This window comes from Phoca vitulina, unplaced genomic scaffold (genome assembly GCF_004348235.1).
Source record: "Phoca vitulina isolate PV1807 unplaced genomic scaffold, GSC_HSeal_1.0 scaffold98, whole genome shotgun sequence".
Taxonomy (NCBI): Eukaryota; Metazoa; Chordata; class Mammalia; order Carnivora; family Phocidae; genus Phoca; species Phoca vitulina.
In genome coordinates this window covers 2,554,485-2,574,461 of record NW_022589801.1, presented here as the reverse complement: position 1 = coordinate 2,574,461, position 19,977 = coordinate 2,554,485, and the positions used below count along the sequence as shown (strand labels likewise).

Below are 19,977 nucleotides of genomic sequence, written 5' to 3'. Positions count from 1 at the left end.
TTTTGTTTATTAATCTGGGTATTATTCTATTATATGGCTATACCATGATTATAAATCCATTCCCTGTTGGTGAATTTTTGGAATGTTTCCAGTATTTGCGCTATTGTCAATAAAGCTACTATGAGCATTCTTGTGCAAGTCTTTTGGGAGGCATTTATTTCCATTTCTCTTAGATAAATACCCAGGAATGGAATTGCTGGGTAATATGTTAGATGTATGTGTAGGAGCCAAGAGCAGACCACCCCAAATGTGCCACTTTGGCATATTAATTAATTAAAATTAAAGTTAGTTAAAAGGAGCCAGTGCAAGAAGAACATTCTGGCCCCCCTTTGTCTCCAGAAAGCAGAAATCTCCCATGTGAAAGGTACCCTCCCTGTACCAAGAGGTAAAGAGACATCCTTATCAACAGAGATAGGGAATTCAGGCCAAGAAGGCTGTATCAACAAACCTTGTACTTTTTACAAATTTACTACCCCAGCCCAAATTCTGTTCAGAATTCGTACTAACTGAAGCTCCTGAACATAAGTTATCTTTGTCCTGTCAATTCCTCACAGAGTTATTGTCTCTTTGTCTAAAAAATATAAAAACTGCCTGCCTTCATCATTCTTTAGGTCTCAATTTCATTATTGGGCCTCCTTGTGCAAATAATTAAACTTTTTTTTCTTCTGTTAATCTGTGTCATGTCAATTTAATTCTTAGACTAGCTGGAAGAACTCTGAAGGATGGAGAAAAAATTTTCCTCCCCAACATATGTTTAACTTTATACAAAACTGCTAAACAGTTCTCCAAAGCAATTATACCATTTCACATTCTAAGCAGGCGTGTACAAGAGTTCCATTTACTTCATATTTCCACCAATATTTGATATAACCACTCTTTGATGTTAGCCTTTTTAAAGAGTGTGAAATGCTCTCTCACTGTGGTTTTAATTTGTATTTTCCTGATGACTAATGATGTTGAGCAGTTTTTCATGAGCTTTTTGACCACTTGTATATCTTCTTTTCTGAACTGTTAGTCAAATATTTGACACTGGAAGACCTTGTACCTTCAGCAGGGTATGGTATTTTGTTTACCATAGAGTAGGTTAAACTCAAGATAAGAAAAGAAAAGCACTCAGCAGTTCAAGCCAGGCATTGAACTATCTTGAGGTTAAATTGAGCTTTTTAGTGAAATTTTGTGAAAGGGCTCCCCTTCTGCCTTCCCACCAACCATTGTGTTCAAAGTACCTCTGCCGTATATTCTTGGGCAGCCCCTTCATTCTGCAGTTTCTAAGCTGTGCAGTGGGTGTTTAGGCTACGTGTGACTGTTTCTGATATTGTCATTCCTCCAGTCCCACCAGGCAGGATGCAGAGTCCCAGCAATAGCCTTTGTTTGTCTTGCCATATGTCCTTCCTGGCTGAAGTGAAGCTTCACTTGTTACTTCCTGTCCTATAAGTCAACTCTTCATTATGTTTCCTGGTGTCCCATGGACAAATAAACAAACAAATTAATAAATCAACAAGAAGCCAAACCATCAGGATTTGTGTGCAACACCATCATAGTAATAACTGACATGTATATGAAGCATTGCAGTTTATAACATGTTTTCACACATATAATTTATTTTTATCTTCAAAACAGTCATGGGGCATCATTATCATCTCCATTTTACGGATGAGGCAAACTAAGGCTCAGAGAGGTTAAATGAGCTGCCCATGGTAATCATCCTTGGTTGTTCTTGAGAAAGGAGAGCTGAGACTGGGATTCCCAAATGGCAACATGGTGGAGGCAACCCAGTCTCTAAAACCACAGACCAGTGCTGGGAGGGAGGTAGATAGGGATGAGGAAGGAAAGAGGACCAAGCGAGCTTGAGATACTGGGCTCTTTTGACTCCCAAGGGTGCTGACCTAGGCTAGCTCAGGGCACAAGTGCAACTCTCTCTGTGATGTGTTCTGAGGAGTCCTTCAAGGAACTCCAACCAAAATCTACTTCCTTGGGCATGCACAGTGCCTTAGATTCCATCATCATTCCTCTCCTATTAATTAGGACAGTACTTCTTAAACTTTTCCACTGAAACTCTCTCAATGGCATAGGCATATAAAGGTTACCCCGGGTGGGTGGTGGTTTGGAACAGAGTTCCAAGTGGGAGCTGAAAGAGAAACCTTTCTGAATCTGATGTTTTATCTTAAAAATTAATACAGATTTCACATTTTTTTCCACAGTAAAGATGTGTATTTTTAAAATGCATGTATTTTATTATAAAAATAATGATCCTTTTGCAGAGGTGTGTGTGAGTGTGTGTGTGTGTGTGTGTGTGTGTGTGTGTGATGGCTGTCCTCTGGTTTCTGCATCCCTGTGGCAGACTGACTCATTTCTCACTTTGAAAAAACAAGACTTCAGGTATTGAAAACCCTGGTTAAAATTTAAAATTAAATTGTACCTGAAAATGAGATTACTTTATGTTTCTGTCATTAATTAATATAACTCTGTTATCAGATTAACCTAAGGGGGAGCAGGGCATTGGGTTAGGAAGTAGAGAGGCAGCAGAAAGAAAAGTTAAAAATTCTGTGGAATTGCCAGAGCATTTGAGTCCTGTCTTGGGCTTCAACATCACAGTGATAGGCATTGTGATAGGAATAATGATTCCCCAGACTGTGATCCCCACCTAACCCCAAACTATGAGCAACAGTAATCCGAACCTGGATCTAAAAGTCTCCTGACAGTTATGACAGAAAGAATCTTGATTTTTCAATATACTATATTTTTCAGCCCTTTACATTATTTTGGGCAATTCTGAGGCTACTCTTGACAATATGCAAAGTTAAAACTTTCATTGGCCTTACTCATATCTTCTGTGACTCACTCAACCTGACAGGGAAATTTGTAACTATGGCTGAGACCAACAAATAAGCAAGCAAGCAAACAAACAACACCTCTTTCTTACTGCCCTTGTCAATATGAAAATTGTTGAGGATCAGGATCCTGAACTTAAGTTCTGGGCCTACATATGATAAAGTTCTACTACTTGTCAGTTACCAGATAGAGAAGAAAATTTATTTTGAAATCCACCCTAAAACACAGGATGACTTGCATGGCATTTGTGATTTTGATGAGAACTAAAATGCAGTCCAAGTTTCCCTGAAAAACAGTAAAAAGTGTAATATAGACTTAATCCATATTCAAGCCTCTCTGTCTGACCTCCCACATTTATTCCCTCTTCTGGATCCAGTAGATTGTTGGAGCCAAACCGAGGGCTTGGAGATCATCTGCTGTCATCCAGGTTTTTTACTCTATAAGTGGGAAAATGATGTCTAGACTGCTGACCTACCCAAGGGCCCTCAGCTGGTTAGGGGCAGATCTGAGACTGCAAGCTGGATCTCTAGCCTTCCAGGCCAGGGCTCTTCTTGCCACACCCTGCTTTGGTGAGACTGATGGAAAGCAAGTTGTTTTTGTGGAAGCTACATACATTTTGGCTTAAGGTCTCTTGCTGAGGTCATTTAGATGTTAGAGATGATTGGAGTCCTCACCCTTAGGGCCAGGAACCACAACTATATTACGAGAGTATTACTATCTTGAAAAGTCTTGGAGGTAGACAACTGTTTGGGAGGTTGCAGGAAGTCAGGGGACTGGTCACAGGGTGTCATTTGTATAGGAAGAACATTTTTTTTTAAAGATGTATTTGTTTATTTTTGAGGGAGAGAGAAGGAAGGGCAGAGGGAGAGGGAGAAAGAATCTCAAGCAGACCCCGGGCTAAGTGCGGGGACTGAGTGTGGAGGCTGATATGGGGCTCGATCCCACGACCCCAAGATCTCGACCTGAGCTGAAACCAAGAGTCAGATGCTTAACCGACTCCACCCAGGTGCCCCAAAGACATTCTAAAGAAAGATTTTATTTATTCATTTAGAGAGACAGAGAAGTGCACCTGGGTGGCTCAGTTGGTTAAGCACCTGCCTTTGGCTCAGGTCATGATCCCAGGGCCCTGGGATGGAGTCTGCATCAGGCTCCCTGCTCAGTGGGGAGTCTGCTTATACTACTGCCCCTCCCCACTGCTCATGCTCTCTGTCTCTCAAATAAATAAAATCTTAAAATAATAATAATCATTATTATAATTTTTTTGGGTTTTTTTTGTTTTTTTAAATTAACATATATTATTTGTTTCAGGGGTACAGGTCTGTGATTCATCAGTCTTACACAATTCACAGTGCTCACCATAGCACATACCCTCCCCAATGTCCATCACCCAGCCAATAATAATAATTTTTTAAAAATAGAGAGAGAGATTGAGAGTGAGAGGGAGAGCATGAGCAAGGGGGTGGCTGAGGGAGAGGGAGAGAGAGAATGCCAAGCAGACTCCATGCCAAGTGAAGAGTCTGATGCCAGTCTTGATCCAATGACCCTGAGATCATGACAAGAGCCAAAATCAAGAGTCGGACGCTCAACAGACGGAGCCACCCAGGTGCCCTGGGAAAAGATGTTCTTTGCATATAGATCATATTGTTACTTTGGGAAAACAGGGGGGCTGAGGGAGATTATAGCAGATGACTGGTCCCTTCAAGCTCCTCCTGGCACCATCAGTACAACTCACATGCATAGTCAATGTTAGCACCCGTGGGAAGAGATGGGGAATCATTCATTCAGTAAATTACTTTTCAATGTCAACATTTTTCTCAGACCCTTATATGATAGCATCCACACTTAACCATCCATTGGGTTTTCGATTATTAATTAAAAGTTAGGCTTTAGAGTGCAACAAACCTGGGTGCAGACCTAGCCCATGCCTCTTACTACTGTTCTGCCAGGCCTTCTATAGAAACTCAATGCATGTTATTGGTGAAGATATAAAGTGAGAAAAAGGCACTGTGGATTCAGTTGACTCATATTTGTATTTAAAAATTACAACAGCATCAGAGTGCCTGGGTGGTTCAGTTGGTGAAGTGTCCGACTCTTGATTTCAGCTCAGGTCATGATCTCAGGGTCGTGAGATTGAGTCCCACATTGGGACTCTGCTAGGCATGGAGCCTACTTAAGATTTTCTCTCTCTTCCTCTGCCTTCCTCACCCTTCTCTCTCTCTCCCTCTAAAAAAAAAAAAAAAATGACAACAGCATCTACAAACAAATGACAGCTAAATATCTACAACTGGAATGATTTATTCAGACCACAGACGATGCTTTGTGTGCAAACTGACTGATTTGAACCCGTTGTAATAATTACTCTGCAGGGTCATTGGTCCATAGCATTAGTACCTTGGACATAATGGAAGAGCATGGATTTTGGAATCTTACAGACCTGGGCTCAAATCCCAGCTTTGTCATGTCCTGACTGTGCCATCTTTGACAAGTTGCTTAACTTTTCTGAGTCTCAGTTTCCTCATCTCTAAAATAGGGATAATACCTACTTTACAGAGCTGTTAGAGGATTGGATGATATAATGTACATAGGAACCTGGGGTATCATGGGTGTCAAATAAATGTTTATTTGTATTCTCACAATTTGAACAAAGCTTAATAATCCACATCAGTTTGAAAGCATTTATTTAAATTGCAGAGGGCCTGGACATGAAGAGCTTCATACCTAGAAGGACTTGTAGCCCCACTATATGAAAACAGGGAGAAGAATAAAACAGGTTTCACATTTAATAGTACTTTCAATGTTTTGTTTTTACTTTTGTTCTCTAGGAGCATCTAGAGACAGCTTCAGCCTCTACCTAGAATCCTTTACATAACTTTTCCTTCTTCCTCTACTCCTTCATCTTCCTTTCTTCTTTCTCCCACCTTGTCCTGCACTGGTGGGGTGGAGGGGGGGCATGAACACATCAGTGCAATGTTCCACTGTCACTGGTGATGGCTCATGTGTTCCTGAGGGCCATGTTGGAGAAGCTGGACCCATGCAAAACCCCTTATTAAAGAGTGGCCCTGACTGCAAGCATTGATGGTGCTGGTAGAGCCAGCCCCAGCCATGAATCATTTTCATGATAGTCAAGGCAGGAATTATCATTGGTTCAGAATATCCCCACCCTTCTTCCCTGGAACGGAAGGCTGGAGGCCACTTAAAGGGAAGTCTCTTCTACAAACAGGCAGGGCAGAAGTGAATGCAATGAGGTAGTGCAGAGATCAGCTTCATGAGGGCATGATCTCCTAGAAGTTGTGGTTTATTCATTGCCAGGGAGCCTGCCAAGTTGTTTGACTCAGGGCCTTCATCTTCGCCATCTCCTGCTCAGTGTCTCTCACACCTGTGTTCACCTTGTGGATTTATGGAAGGATTGTGTACAGTGTCTTAGAAACTTCTCACACTTGTGGAAGGACCTGTGTCAGTCTTCCTCCCCTTTGGAAAATGTGCTTTGCCTATTTTAAGAATGTCCCTTCCATTTCCTATTCCCAGGGCTGCACAATATGCTTTATCTCTTCTTTTGGACATAATTGTGAAGAAAGATACTCCGTCCTTGAAAAAATTTTCATCCCTGGCCAAATCTTTTTTTCCCATTTCCTCAGATAGTTTGGGAAACTGGCACTCATGTTGCTACTCTCTGGCTTTGTACTGATCTCCCAGAGCAGGTAGCCACTCTTGGCTCTGTTTGTCAGAGTTGAATTGGAGCAAGGAGCCATGTGACATATTGGTATGCAGATCATGTGACAATGGAATGAGAAACAAAGAGCAGGAGGCTCAGCCTTCAGGCAAACGACCAATATAGGAATGAGAGCTGCTAGTATTTCCTGTTTATCTTTTTAATGCTAATTATCTGTTTCTTGTTCTCAAATTTAGCAGTTGTTGACCTAGCTCAATTTTAGATCCCCAGAAACTATCCTCCAAATATATGCTTCCAATATAACTTGGGGGTTCATTAGATTAATTAATTAATAGTGGTTAATAAATGCTTTGAAATCTTTTTATTAAAAGGGCCACCTAAGTACAAAGTGTTATTATAATCAGGTCTAATGAGGTCAGTGATTTAAAGAGAGGGTTTTAAACCATATATAAAGCCCCTCCAATGATCAGTGGTACAGGATGAAGGTAAGAAGAGGCAGGTGATTCTACAGGCTGGTGTTTAGAACCTCCTCCACAGTGGCAGAGCCACACTGAAGTTTGCTTGGATTGAAGCCAGGTAATCATAGATCTACCAACTAATGGATTCTCAAATTGTTTAACTTGTCTTTTAGGACAAAGGCCACTGCTTTGTTAAAGCCTGGCGTGCAGGGTAGTGCTGAAGACGGGGGACTTTCCTAAACCGAGAGGAGAGATTTGCTCTGCAAGTTCACAAACCAGGTTAGTGCTCACCTTCTTGTATCTTGTAGAACACTTAAGCTGTCTTTTGAATGAAACCAAAAATAGAAGGTAAGGAGCACAGCAAACCTCTTCTGAGTCATGATCTCTAATGCTCCTCTCAGTGGCTTCTTTTGGTTTTCTAAGGAGACTATAGTCGAAGAATGGGAACAAAATTATGATATGAGCAAGCTTGGAGACAGGATGGGAGTGTGTGTGTTGGCCTAACATATTTAAGATATTTATAGGCTCATGTCAATATGAAATTGGATTAAAATGAGTTGGGAGATTATACTTAGGAAAGAGTGATCCAATGAACCATAATACTGAGCCTATGAGAATAATATCTTGGAACTGGCAAAAAAAGTATTACACTGGAAATGATTCTAAATTTTCTTTTAATTAAAACAAATTTCCTTCAGAAAACTTTCAAGTTTTAAAATTAACCAGTTTCTCTTTCAAATCATAATAGGTGCTGTAGGATAAGATTCACAACCATGCTATCCTCTATCCTGTTTTGGGGACTTATTGCCCTCATTGGTAAGTCATTGACTGACATTTAGCATCTTCTGCAGGGTGTCCACAAAAACATGTAGCATAGTCATGAATCAGAAAAAGCAATGATTACATGTAATGGAGGGGTGGGTTCTCCTTCTAATCAGCCTGGCCATCAGTCAACTGCTTACATCTATAATTAACAGTGTATTCTGCTTGCCAAGCAGGTGAAGGCACTGTCAGTGGGAATTTATGGAACAGTGCTTTGGGAGGCAAGACATATGAAGATAAAATTATTAATACCAGGCAGTAAATAAGAGTTAAATGAAAATAGACAGAAAAAGACACTAGTCTGGGAAGAGTTCAGGATAAACAGTTCACATCTAGTCAGGATGTTGAGACCAGAAAGGCTTTCTGGGAGGATGTTATACTTGAAGAATGTTTGGTGTTATTTGATAAGAGAAGAAAAGAGTCTGCTGTGTGGGTAGAATGGCTTTAGTATAGGGAGGCAGAAATGCATGAAAAGTGTTGGGAGTACAGTAAACAGATCAGTGAGACCAGAACAGAGGTGAGGATTTCTGAGGGGAAGGATAGAAAGGTAGGCTGGTGAGATGGTTAGGGACTTTGAATAAGAAAAGATTGAAAATTTGGCTTAGGAAAAATGAAAAGCAACTGTAAACAATGTTCAAGTTGTCTTTATGAATAGGGTGAAGATTGAGAAGAAAGTATTTCTGAAATGTTTAATTCTAAATTTGAAAAAGTGAAGCTACAGAAAAGTGATAATTTCCGATTATTTATGTGGTCAAAGGCAGGGGAACATAGTTTTAAATTTTTATTCTTTCTTTAATTTCCAGGTGGGAGCAGAGTTATATAGCCAGTGGACTAATTATGAGCTACCCTACTAGCTATGTTTAATTGAAAGGTGACTATAATTAAGAAGGGCCTGTGTGTTTATGATGTCAACACAAGTAGTGTAAAGTCCATGGTCATATTCTAATCCCCTTAAAGCAAACTTAGGTATGCATGAGTCTGCTGGGAATCTTGGTTAAAGTGCAGATTCTTTGACCTTATACCTAAAGACTCTGATTCAACAGACCTAGTATGAGGAGCCCAGAAATAGGTATTTTTAATAGGCATCCAGATAACTTTGATACCTGTGAGCATAGCGAAGGCTGGCTCTCCAGTAAAAAGAAATTGAACCTTTTGACATATGAACACTTGATCCAGATAACTTAGATTATTCCTTTACTTCTCATTCATCCATCCATCCATCCATCCATCCATCCATCCATTATCCATTCACAAATATTTATTGAATGTCCACTTTGTGCCAGGCATTGTTCTAGGTGCTGAGGAGGAGATAGCAAAGGGAAAAAAATGTTCTAGTGAGAGGAATAGGAAAAAAGAGAGGAAGAAATAAAAGGAAGGAAGGAAGACATGTCAGGTGGTGATAGGTGATATAAATAAAATAATATAAGGTAATGGGTGATAAGGAATGAGGCATGAGTGTGTTGCCTTTTTAATATAAGTAGAAAAAAAGGCTCTTTAATAAGTTAATTAAAAATTGTTGTAGAATGTTTCAAACACATAAAATGGGGGAGGGAATAGTGTAATTAACTCCCGTGTACGATCATCAAGCATCTATGGTTTTCAATACTTTGCTATTCTTATTTTATCTATTCCTCATGTCTGCATTTTTTGGGAGGATCGGAGGTTAGAATATTGTAAAGCAACCCAAAAGATCAAAACATTTTACCTATAAATGTTTTAGAATGTGTCTAAAATGTACAAGGACCAGCTCTGGCACAAGAAGATGGTCCTGGCTCACCTTAAACATTTCCTGCCCCAGACCAGGAATGAGACCTTTTTGTGAGGAGCACTGGTTCCTCTGAGTGGGAAATAGTATTTAGAGACCACAATATGAGTATCAGGGGTACTCCATTGCTATGGGGTGTTATTCCTTCCAGGTCTTTTCAGTGGAGAGAACTTAGAAAGTATATATTTCTTTAAAAAAAGAAAAATAATTATGCATTCATACTGATATTTCACATTAATATTTTTGAATACAAAGGATTTCTAAAAATCCTGACTCCTAATAACATTAACATGATACTTATTTATATATAATAGTTTCAAAATAACTATGGCAGTATTACCAACAGTGATCCTGTGCATATAGTTTAAGATTTTCTTATGATTCTTTATGTTCATAGGATGTATTCCACTAGTGGTGTATGCTTACATTGACTTGTTTTTAAGTAACTAGAAATAATTCTCTTCTATGTATTAATTAAGTTTTCAATTTGATATAATTTGTCTCTCACTTTTTAGGATTTTTTTCTATTTAATTTTTTTAAATTATAGAAACATTTACATGGCTCCAAAGTAAAAACTATAAAAAAGGTACATTTAGAGAAGTCTAGCCTCTATCCCTGTCCCTTTTACCTCTTCTTACCTTGCCCCATAACTAACAATTTTTATTAGTTTTTGGTTCATCCTTGTATTGTTTCTTTTGAATATATAAAGAAATCTCTCACACACACAAACACACACTATCATATTTTCTCCCTTTTTCAAACAAATACAATTCCATAACTACTATTCTGTACCTGGAGATAATGTTATAGAATCATACGGAGTTCTTCCTTTTTGCAGCTGCATAGTAATCTGTTGTGTGGAAGGGGCTTAGCTTACTCAGTCCCTATGTGAATGACACTTGCATTGTTCCCAGATCTTTGCTGTTATAAATAGGGCTGAAACAACAGCCTATTGCAAAATCTCCTTCCACAGCAATGTATAAGACTGCCTATTCCCCCACAGCCTCATTGTCAGAATACATTGTCAAACTTTTGGATTCTTGCCAATTAAATAGGTAAAAAATAGTGTCTCAGTGATGTTTTAATATGGCATTCTCTTTTGAGTGTGGTTGAGCACCTTTTTATACATTTAAGGATTTTTTCTTTTTTTTGCTTATGAACTGTTTATTCATATCTTTTGCTGATAGGGTGGTATTTGAACAGAGTCCTGAAGGCAGTGAGGCCGCAAATCATGTAGATACCTGGAGAAATAGCATTCTATGCAAAAGGATCTGTAAGTATAAAGGCCTTGAGCTAGGAACCTGCCTGAGATGTTGAAGGATAAGCAAGGAGAAGAATGTGACTGGAGAAGAGTGAGGGAAGGGAAGGAGAAGTCAGAAAGTGAGCAGAGGCCAGATCAGGTAGGGCTTGAAGGCCACAACAGAATGATTGGAAAGCCACTGGAAGGTTGATCCCATGATCCCATGCATGTTTCCACAAACCAGTCTGGCTGCTGGGGGATAGACTGCAAGGGTGGAGGAAGGAGGTCAGCTAGGAGGCTGTTACAATAATCAAGATGAGCAATGGTGGTAGTTTGGACCCTGGTGGTAGCAGAGGTGGTGAAAAGTGGTCAGATTCTGGGTATATGTTGTCAGTCTGCACCATGACTCACAGCTTCTATGCTTCTATCTTACATATGATCTGTGTCCTGGAAATCCATCCATTCATTCACTCATGTATATTTCCTACACATATTGTAGGCACAAGATTCTATGCTGAGGGCCATGAAGAGTGCCAGTGCCATGCTCTTTGCATCACATGGAAATCCATACTGCTTAGGGAAGCTTAATGGCTTTGCTGGTTTCTACTGGTTTTGTTATCTAAATAGGCTTTCTAAGTATTATGAATTTACTTGATAGTTTCACTGTCTGACTTTCTGATGCATTTACAATAGCTTTTTTTTTTTTTTTTTTTTTTTTGCCTGTTTGTAGTTGGGAGAAAGTAGATTGTGCCTGTATTTGTATTTGTTTTGATGAGTTTTGCTTTTTAAAAAAGTTAGTCTTTACAGTTGCTTTGTTTTCCTTTTAAAATATATATTTTTATAAGGAATAGTTCCATTGGTTGTGTGCCTAATTCTAAGAGAGTCTCTTTATACTGTCAAGTTCATCAGAACTAGACCTATAGTGAATGGGGAAAATCCATCTCTTTATTAAAAAATACCATTTACAACACTAAGTGAAACAACATAGTTTTTTACATCAAATGTTTTAACAAATATAATTTCTTATGACAAGTATTTGTAGTCTTAAGATATAAGTCAACAGTCCTAGGAACTATTAGCGCAAACTTTTCAACTTACACCAAAGCTCTTTATCTCCTTTAGTAAATAGACTTGGACAGTAAGTCACTTCATAATGACAAAATAAAAAATAAGAATAGGATTTAACTTAAGTTTTTATGGTAAGTTGAATTTTATTTCCAATTTTACTAATTATACTTAGAAATTCAACCTCACAGAAACATGATATAAAATGGATATTTTAAGTTAATGGTACCCTTCTTTTTTATCTTAAGTGGCATTGGTACCCTTCTTTCTTATTTTCTTAAACGAAGGCAATTTGTTAATCCAGATGTTTACATCCCCAGAAGTATTTGTGTCAGAAGTGTCTTAAAATTTCTCTCAAAGTTCCTGCTTAAAACTCTATTGGCAGTTTTAATTCTGATCAAGATTGCAGCAAGTGTTTTTGAGACCTATAAAAACTGATTTTCATAATACTTTGTACAATGTTTAGAATTAACTACTTCATTAAAAAATTTTCAGAGGCACCTCGCTGGCTCAGTCAGGAGAGCATGTGACTCTTGATCTCCAGGTCATGAGTTTAAGTCCCACGTTGGGTGTGGAGACTACTTAAAAAAGTTTTTTTTTTTTAAGGTTGGAGTAAAATGGGACGGGGGAATCTTCTGTTCTGTTTTGTCTGATGAGCTATCCAAGGGGTCTTAGGGAGGGAATTGGGAAAGAGTAAGTCTATGGCTTCACCTTTGGTTTAGTAATGCTCATTATAGTGACTCGAGCAATATATCTCGCAGGCTTCATGAGAATTATCGTTCTCTCCCCCAGGCACTTCTAGGGGCTCGTACCCTTTCACTCACTCAATGAACCCTCACCTGCATCCCCGCCTGTACCATGGCTGCTACGGTGACATCATGACCATGGAGACCTCTGGTGCCGCCTGTGATATAACCAGGTTGATGAACTGTGGTAAGTGAAAAGCAAAGCAAACATTTGGCTTTCCCCCTTTCATCATTTTTATATTATTTTTTTTAGGAAGTAGCTTAATTTTGAAAAGGTATAATTGCTGTTATAGCAATAAGATCAAAGTTAAAAATTAGAAGAAAGCAGAATCCCGACCAACTTAACAAACGACTTCTTTTAATTTCCCCCTATTCTTTTTTTTTTTTTTAAAGATTTTATTCATTTATTTGACAGAGAGATAGAGAGAGAGAACAAGTAGGCAGAGAGGCAGGCAGAGGGAGAGGGAGAGGCAGGCTTCCCGCTGAGCGGGGAGCCCGATGCAGGGGCTCGATCCCAGGACCCTGAGATCATGACCTGAGCCAAAGGCAGCCGCTTAACCGACTGAGCCACCCAGGCGCCCCTCCCCCTATTCTTTCCAAACGTTATCCAAATGTGTTTATTTCTACATAATTAAATGATTGTTTACATAAAATATTAAATTCTGCCTTTGTTTTTTGTTTGTTGTTGTATTTACTTCATGTTACAGCATGAGCATTTTAAGCGAGCCTCTTGCTCTTTGTACATCCTCTCTTTTGTAATCCTGTTCCAAAGTCTTCTTCATGTTATCCCAGCATTAGAATGTCAGTGCTGGAAGCACCTACAAGGTCAATCTAATCCTACCTCCCCAATTTATAGATCTGAAAACTGAGGCTCAGTAAGAAGAGACTTCTCATGGGCCTGGAACTAGGTAGTAGCAGAACCAGACTCAAATTTAGGTTGGCTGACTTCTAGTCCAAGAGTCTTCCCAAGGCACCAATGTGGCAGGTAACAGAAGAACAAGAAGGAGAGCAGAAGTGGTACTGCTTGGGGTTGTGGACCTTTCTGAGTTTATGCAATTAGAGATTAAAAACAATGTCCTAGAATAGTTGTCCCAAGCTTTGGGCTCTGGTTGGGGGCTATGACTGACTTATTAAACTTTGGAAAAGGGTTCTCTTCTGGAGTAAACAGTTTTGTTTTCTATTGACTTAGGGATCCATGGTTCTGAAATGTTTGCTGAGATGGATTTGAGGGCCTTAAAAACTTACCAGATTCTGATCAAAGAAGTTGGGCTAAGGTATTGTGTGGACCCTGCTCTCATTGCAGCCATCATCTCGAGAGAAAGCCATGGTGGAGCTGTCCTGCAAGATGGCTGGGACTACAGGGGACTTAAATTTGGCTTGATGCAGGTACTTGGCAAGAAACTTTCAGTCAGCCCCACTTCATCCTTCCTTATGGAAGCTCAACCCAAACTAGATGTCCATTTGTAGTACTTCCAGGCTTCAAAACACCCTGGAATTTCAGCATAATTTATACTTCTATATTTCTGAAACACATCTCTGGTATTTCTTTCCAGATTTATCAGTTTTTGGGTATCTTCAGAAAAAGTATTTTGTGAGTTTTGTAACTACAATTTGCAATTAATAATATGCAATGCACTTAAATTGAGAAAATCTTATAAAGGGCACTATTAGAAGTGTCCATTTGGGGCCCATAAAGTAGTGAATTTTATCCATGTAGATCAAAACACTATAATTAAGCTCTACTTGAATCAAATGGTTCTTTAGGCAAATTGGAGGAAGGGGATCCAAATTATCTGGATGTTTGCATCCAGTCATTATTTTAAATTGTCTATAGAGAGCTAAGCTTCACGCTGTCCCAATTAGAAACAAATTTTTATGTTTGACTGCAAATGTCTAGTCATTGAATGCTAATTATTTGTTTTGAAACAACTTTTTCATAAATTTATTTATATTTGAGAGTTTAACAAAAACTATGCCACTTCCACATCTCCCAAATCATACTTTGTTTCTCTGACTCTCTTTTCTTTTTCTTTTTTTTTTTTTTAAGATTTTATTTATTTATTTACAGAGAGAGACACAGCGAGAGAGGGAACACAAGCAGGGGGAGAGGGAGAAGCAGGCTTCCTGAGGAGCAGGGAGCCTGATGTGGGGCTCGATCCCAGGACCCTGCTATCATGACCTGAGCTGAAGGCAGACGCTCAAGGACTGAGCCACCCAGGTGCCCCTCTCTCTTTTCTGTGAGAGAAAGTAGAATTGATTCTGTGGAGATAAAGTAAGGGGGCTGAGGCCAGTGGCTGTATACTTGAGCACAAGGAAGAGAAATTGGGAATAGTAGAAAAATGTGTTGCTTTATCCAGATGCTGACATTATTATCTGATTTTTGTAGCTTGATAAAAAAATTCATCACCCTGTTGGTACCTGGGACAGCAAAGAACACCTTTTGCAGGCTGTTGGGATTCTAACAGACAAAATTAAGGCAATCCAGAAAAAATTCCCCATGTGGAGTGTGGCTCGACACCTCAAAGGTAGGCCATGTTTGTGGAGCTTTGTTTAAAAGATGAGCGAGCGAGACCCCTGAAGGCCAGATGTGCCCCGGGCCTCCCTGGGAGTGTTCCCATGGGGCCAGCAATGGGTCTGGAAGGAGCTGCCAAAAGGATGCACTAGTGCTCTCTGAACCACTGAGTTACTTTGAGTGGTCTTGCTTCCCAACGTCCATTTCCCCTTCTGCCAAATGTTGGTGTTCTTATATCTCTCATTAGTTACTGAGCCACTGAGTGATGTCTTGAGAATTAATGCAAGAGTTTAAAAGAATGTTTGCCTTCCTCTGGTAGAATTTTCCTGATGCAAGAAACTTAACGACGTTCTTTGTTTGAACAAATGTTTACTCTGAACATTCTCAGCGACATCCGGGCTTTAGGTACCATATCCAAGTGGAGATCTCTGGTTGGCTGATCACAGACCTCCTCAAGTTCAGCATCTTCCAGATTGAATTAAGTCACTAGCCTCCCACCATAAACTTACTCTTTCTTCTGTTTTTCTGTCTCTTCTCTTTATTTTGTCTCTGTGAAAGGCACCATATGTCTAGTCATTCCAGCCAGAAAACCAGAGTGTTTTCTTAGGTTCTCTGGTTCCTTCTGTTTTCACATCCAATCACAAGCAAGTCCTATCAAGTCTACCTCTTATAGACCCTTGGTGTGCATAATACCTTTCTCCTCCCACACTTTAACATCCTTAATTTAGAATAAACAATTTCTGTTTTCTCTATTTCAAGGTCCCTGAAGTCAGGGATCATGACCAGGGGTGTTTTTCTCTATATATCAGAGCAAAGCAGTCATGTTAAACACATAAATAACTATTGAAGATTAAAATTTTGGGGTAAAATACACATACACACTTGCATACACACACATATCCATACAAAGAAATGATTATGTCTTGTGTACCATTGTGTACCCTGCACTCAGTGTGGCACCCATCCGCCTGGCACATAGTAGGTGCATAAAAACATTTATTGAATGACTGAATGAGGGATTGAATAAATGAGTAAATTCTTTTTTAAATGAGTAAGTTATTTAATGACTGGGAGAATGCTATAAACAGTCTCTGACTGAAGATTTGCTGGGGATCAAGTTTTGCCAGGCCTGGACTACATAAGAGGCAAATATGGCTTTTGCAGCAAGAAAGACAAGTCTCTTAAAAGGAGAGAGAAGGAAAAAAATCTGGAATTTTCCCAGAGATTCTTGGGGTGGTTGAGCCTTTCAGGAGGGGAGGAAGGGGGAAGGAGAATCTGGGACTGCCTGCTTTGAAAAATTTGCCTGGAGGGCTTACATCCTGGGAATGCTCATATCTTATTTCTTTTGTTTTTTTTTAAAGATTTTATTTATTTATTTGACAGAGACACAGCAAGAGAGGTAATACAAGCAGGGGGAGTGGGAGAGGGAGAAGCAGGCTTCCTGTGGAGCAGGGAGCCTGATGCAGGGTTCCATCCCAGGACCCTGGGATCATGACCTGAGCCAAAGGCAGATGCTTAATGACTGAGCCAGCCAGGCGCCCCGCTCATATCTTATTTCTGCTGAAAATTAATATTTCAGTCTGAACCTCTGTTTCATTTCAGGTGGTCTCTCGGCCTTTAAGTCAGGAATCAATGCCATCGTCACCCCAACGGACATAGACAAAGACTTGGTCAATGATCTTCTCGCCCGAGCTAAATTCTATAAAAGACATGGCTTCTAGGCAAAGCTCTGTGGGTGGGCCAGGTTGGCAGGTGTTCAGATGGCCCCTCTTTGAGAGTTTGATATGGATGTGTTGTACCCAACACAAAGAAATGGTTGCAATTATGACATAAAATTCAGTTTTCTTAATGCAAATAAGCATCCAAAAAAAAAAAAAGAAAGAAAAAGAAAAGGAATCCCACCCAGTTCATAATATGATTCCCATAAAATGTTCACAAACATATATGCACAATTATTTTGTAGTAAATGTGAATATCATGGTAAGTGACATCCATATATTTCAGTGAGGCCCTATTTTATTCCATGATTTCAATGCCTGCTGACCCCTGTTTTACCAGAATTGTTAACAAGAGAGCCTGGACTGAGCCTTTGTCCTTTTCCAAGTATTTGTCCAAGCCACTAGGGCTTTGATTGTGAGATATGCTTAACTCATAAGCCAGTCAACCTGTGGGATGATGGAGAAACTAGGGATGGAATTCTAGCTTCACAAGTAACTGAGAGCTGACTGTGGTGAAGCTGATCTTCTGAAAGTGCTATATGCCATGTCCCTGGCTCACACCAACCTTCTGTGTCTTCTTCCTCTTGTTTGCTGAAGATCCAGGGACTGGCTTCTTCTATTTTCAGGAATTTCTGCCACACACTTGTTCAAGAAGTCCACTCCTCACAAAACATGACTGAAGATAAGCATATAGGACCTGAGTGAGTTATGGTTCTTTAATTGCAAGCAAAAGTAACCAATTCTGGAAAATTTAAGGAATAAGAGGCATTTATGAGAAGGCTATCAAAAGACTCATAGAAACAACAAGGTCAAGGACATGAAGAGAAACCAAGCGACTTTGTGCAGCAGGAACCAGTTGACCCTACTTGATAGCATCCTCACTGCATGAGTATTAGCTCTCTCCTTGCATAAATGTACTCCAGAGACTTTTTCTTCCATCCTTTCATCATTCTGATTCACTTTCATAGTTTCAGGAGAGAGACTCTGATGGGCTTATCTTGGGTCATCTACATACCTACGCCTTGGCTACTCTGCTCTTTGGTCTTGTCCAGACTACCCACAATGGAAAAGAGTTCCCTAGAATGAAAAACCTGGTGCAGTTTGTGGCTTTACTACCATCCTCAGGAGAGGACACAAATAATAATGTTGGAGCATAAAACCCTCAAAGTCCCTGCTGACATGGCTCCTGCTTGGCTTTTAGCTTTTGGGGGGAATATTTGATAAAAGTTTCCCCATTACTTTTCTTTCTGAGAAGGAATCAAAATTAAACCCACCTACCTCTGAGTGCCCCCGGAGAAAGCCGGGTAAACCTTCTCTGCCCAACAACATCTTAACCTAGCCTGAAGATTTGACTTAGGCAGAAATGGGACCCTGTGTTTCACTGGGCAGAGTCAATGGTCAGCTAGTATGGTAGCCCTGCAGAATACAGTCCAGCATCTCTTATAATTGGTTGAGGACCATACTGTACCAGTTGTTAAATATTTTGACATCTTCCCTGCTTGTAGGCAATCCAGAACGTTCACTTTACTTAAGAATGGTTTCTTCTGGGCTTTCCCCCACAAGCATGTACTCCACCTAACTGCCAGCCCCTTCAATGTCACTACTAAAGCAATAAAGCACATCTAGGTGAGATAATTTCCAAGTAACTTGAAAAACAAGAAATAGGATACTGACTTAGACTCTGAATTGATTCCCCCAGTATTCTCTTTATGACTTGGATACCAAGAGATGTTCTATAGGAGAGTCCATATTTAAGGTGTCTTAGTTTGATTCCCACAGAAACAGACCTTGAGACAAGGACTCAGGTCCAGGTAGCTTATTTGAGATGTGCAGGGACTTGGTGATACAGGGAAGGGAAGAAAGCCAGCAAAATGTGTGTCATCAAACCAGCTACTGGGGTGGGCACTGGAGCTCAATCCTCCAAGCAAACATCAAGAAATGGTACAAACCACACAGTTCAGAATTATTCTACCCAGGGGATAAGGAGCTGGGGTATTTATACATATACTTTTAAGAGCCATTGATTGAGGGATCTTCCTTTTGGGGGCTGTGGGAGGGCGTGTCACTTCTGTGCGCCTCTGCTCTATCATGCAAATAGGCAGCACACTTTTCTGCAGTCCCAAGGAAAAGAGATTGTAAGCACAGAAATGCAGATACTGGCAGTTGGCAATCACCTGAGAATCCTGGATCTGCTTCACAGAGGTTAGATACGGCTGGAGGCTGGGGATACCTTCCACCACTGCTTGCTTTCCTCTGTGACCTAACAACATAGTAAGAACAATATGGAAATAAATACAAGCCTCGTGATGCCTCATGATTTCCATGCCAAGCTTTTCCATAATCTATTAGAATTACTAATTAAATATGATAGAACTGCCTCAGTCTATTTTTCCAGTTGATACTGAGAACAATATTCAAGATGTTAGACTCAAATGTGGCTCCATTAAATATTCTTTCAGTCATCCTCAGTTTTCTTTATATTTTTTTTGCCTGTGTCCTCTTCAGGGATAATGAATGGCTCTATGTTTGCATCCTAGTGTGTACAATGTCACTTCTTTTTGTTGTCTAAGAACTAAGCTCTCTCTGGAAAATGAAGAAAGACTGTCTTATAAATAGTTCTGAAAGCAACAACAACAACAAAATTATCATCCTTTCCTCTCTTGGCAATCAACCTCACAGGACTTTAAGCATCAGTGCTGAGAACATTATTAGAGGTCACAGATATGGAAGCACTTCCTTCCCTTACTTCCTCTGCATTATGCTAAAGGAACATACATGACTAATGGCCCTAATAAGACCAACCTTGGGTATTGTGGAGACTGAAGGAAAAAGTATTTGAGAAATTACTAAGCAATCATTGGTGGTGTTGTGGTGGCAGCATCCCCAGAATGAGAGGCTTTGCAAGCGTGAGGGGGTGGGGGTCATGAGGACATAGGATTCCTGGGAAAGAGGGAGCTCTGAAAGTTAAAAGACTCTAAAGGTAAAGTGACTGCAATCCTCTTCCTTGCCAGCCCCATTGGGTGTAGCCTGTGAGGCAGCCCTTAGTTTGTCTGCCTGGTGAGTACAAAAGGGAGTGGCGTTATCTCTCAGTTACTTCTTTTTAGTTGCCATCTTGATGTTTATTTGTATTGAATTTAAAATCCACTCT

General features: G+C 39.9%; 1 protein-coding gene across 1 annotated transcript; it reads left to right on the top strand.

Moving 5' to 3' along the window:
- The first annotated feature begins 7,733 nt into the window (after window positions 1–7,733).
- LYG2 (lysozyme g2) lies at window positions 7,734–16,832 on the top strand. The gene is made up of 5 exons (XM_032397309.1): window positions 7,734–7,776; window positions 12,646–12,786; window positions 13,789–13,985; window positions 14,986–15,124; window positions 16,714–16,832. The coding sequence occupies exons 1-5, from the start codon at window positions 7,734–7,736 to the stop codon at window positions 16,830–16,832; spliced, it is 639 nt and encodes a 212-aa protein (XP_032253200.1).
- Window positions 16,833–19,977: the final 3,145 nt, after the last annotated feature.

Excerpts from the sequence above, each read along its gene's own strand:
- LYG2 (XM_032397309.1), top strand. The coding sequence starts at position 7,734 with ATGCTATCCTCTATCCTGTTTTGGGGACTTATTGCCCTCATTG. Across the intron at positions 7,777-12,645 it reads GGGACTTATTGCCCTCATTG|GCACTTCTAGGGGCTCGTAC; the intron begins GTAAGTCATTGA and ends TCTCTCCCCCAG. Across the intron at positions 12,787-13,788 it reads AACCAGGTTGATGAACTGTG|GGATCCATGGTTCTGAAATG; the intron begins GTAAGTGAAAAG and ends CTATTGACTTAG.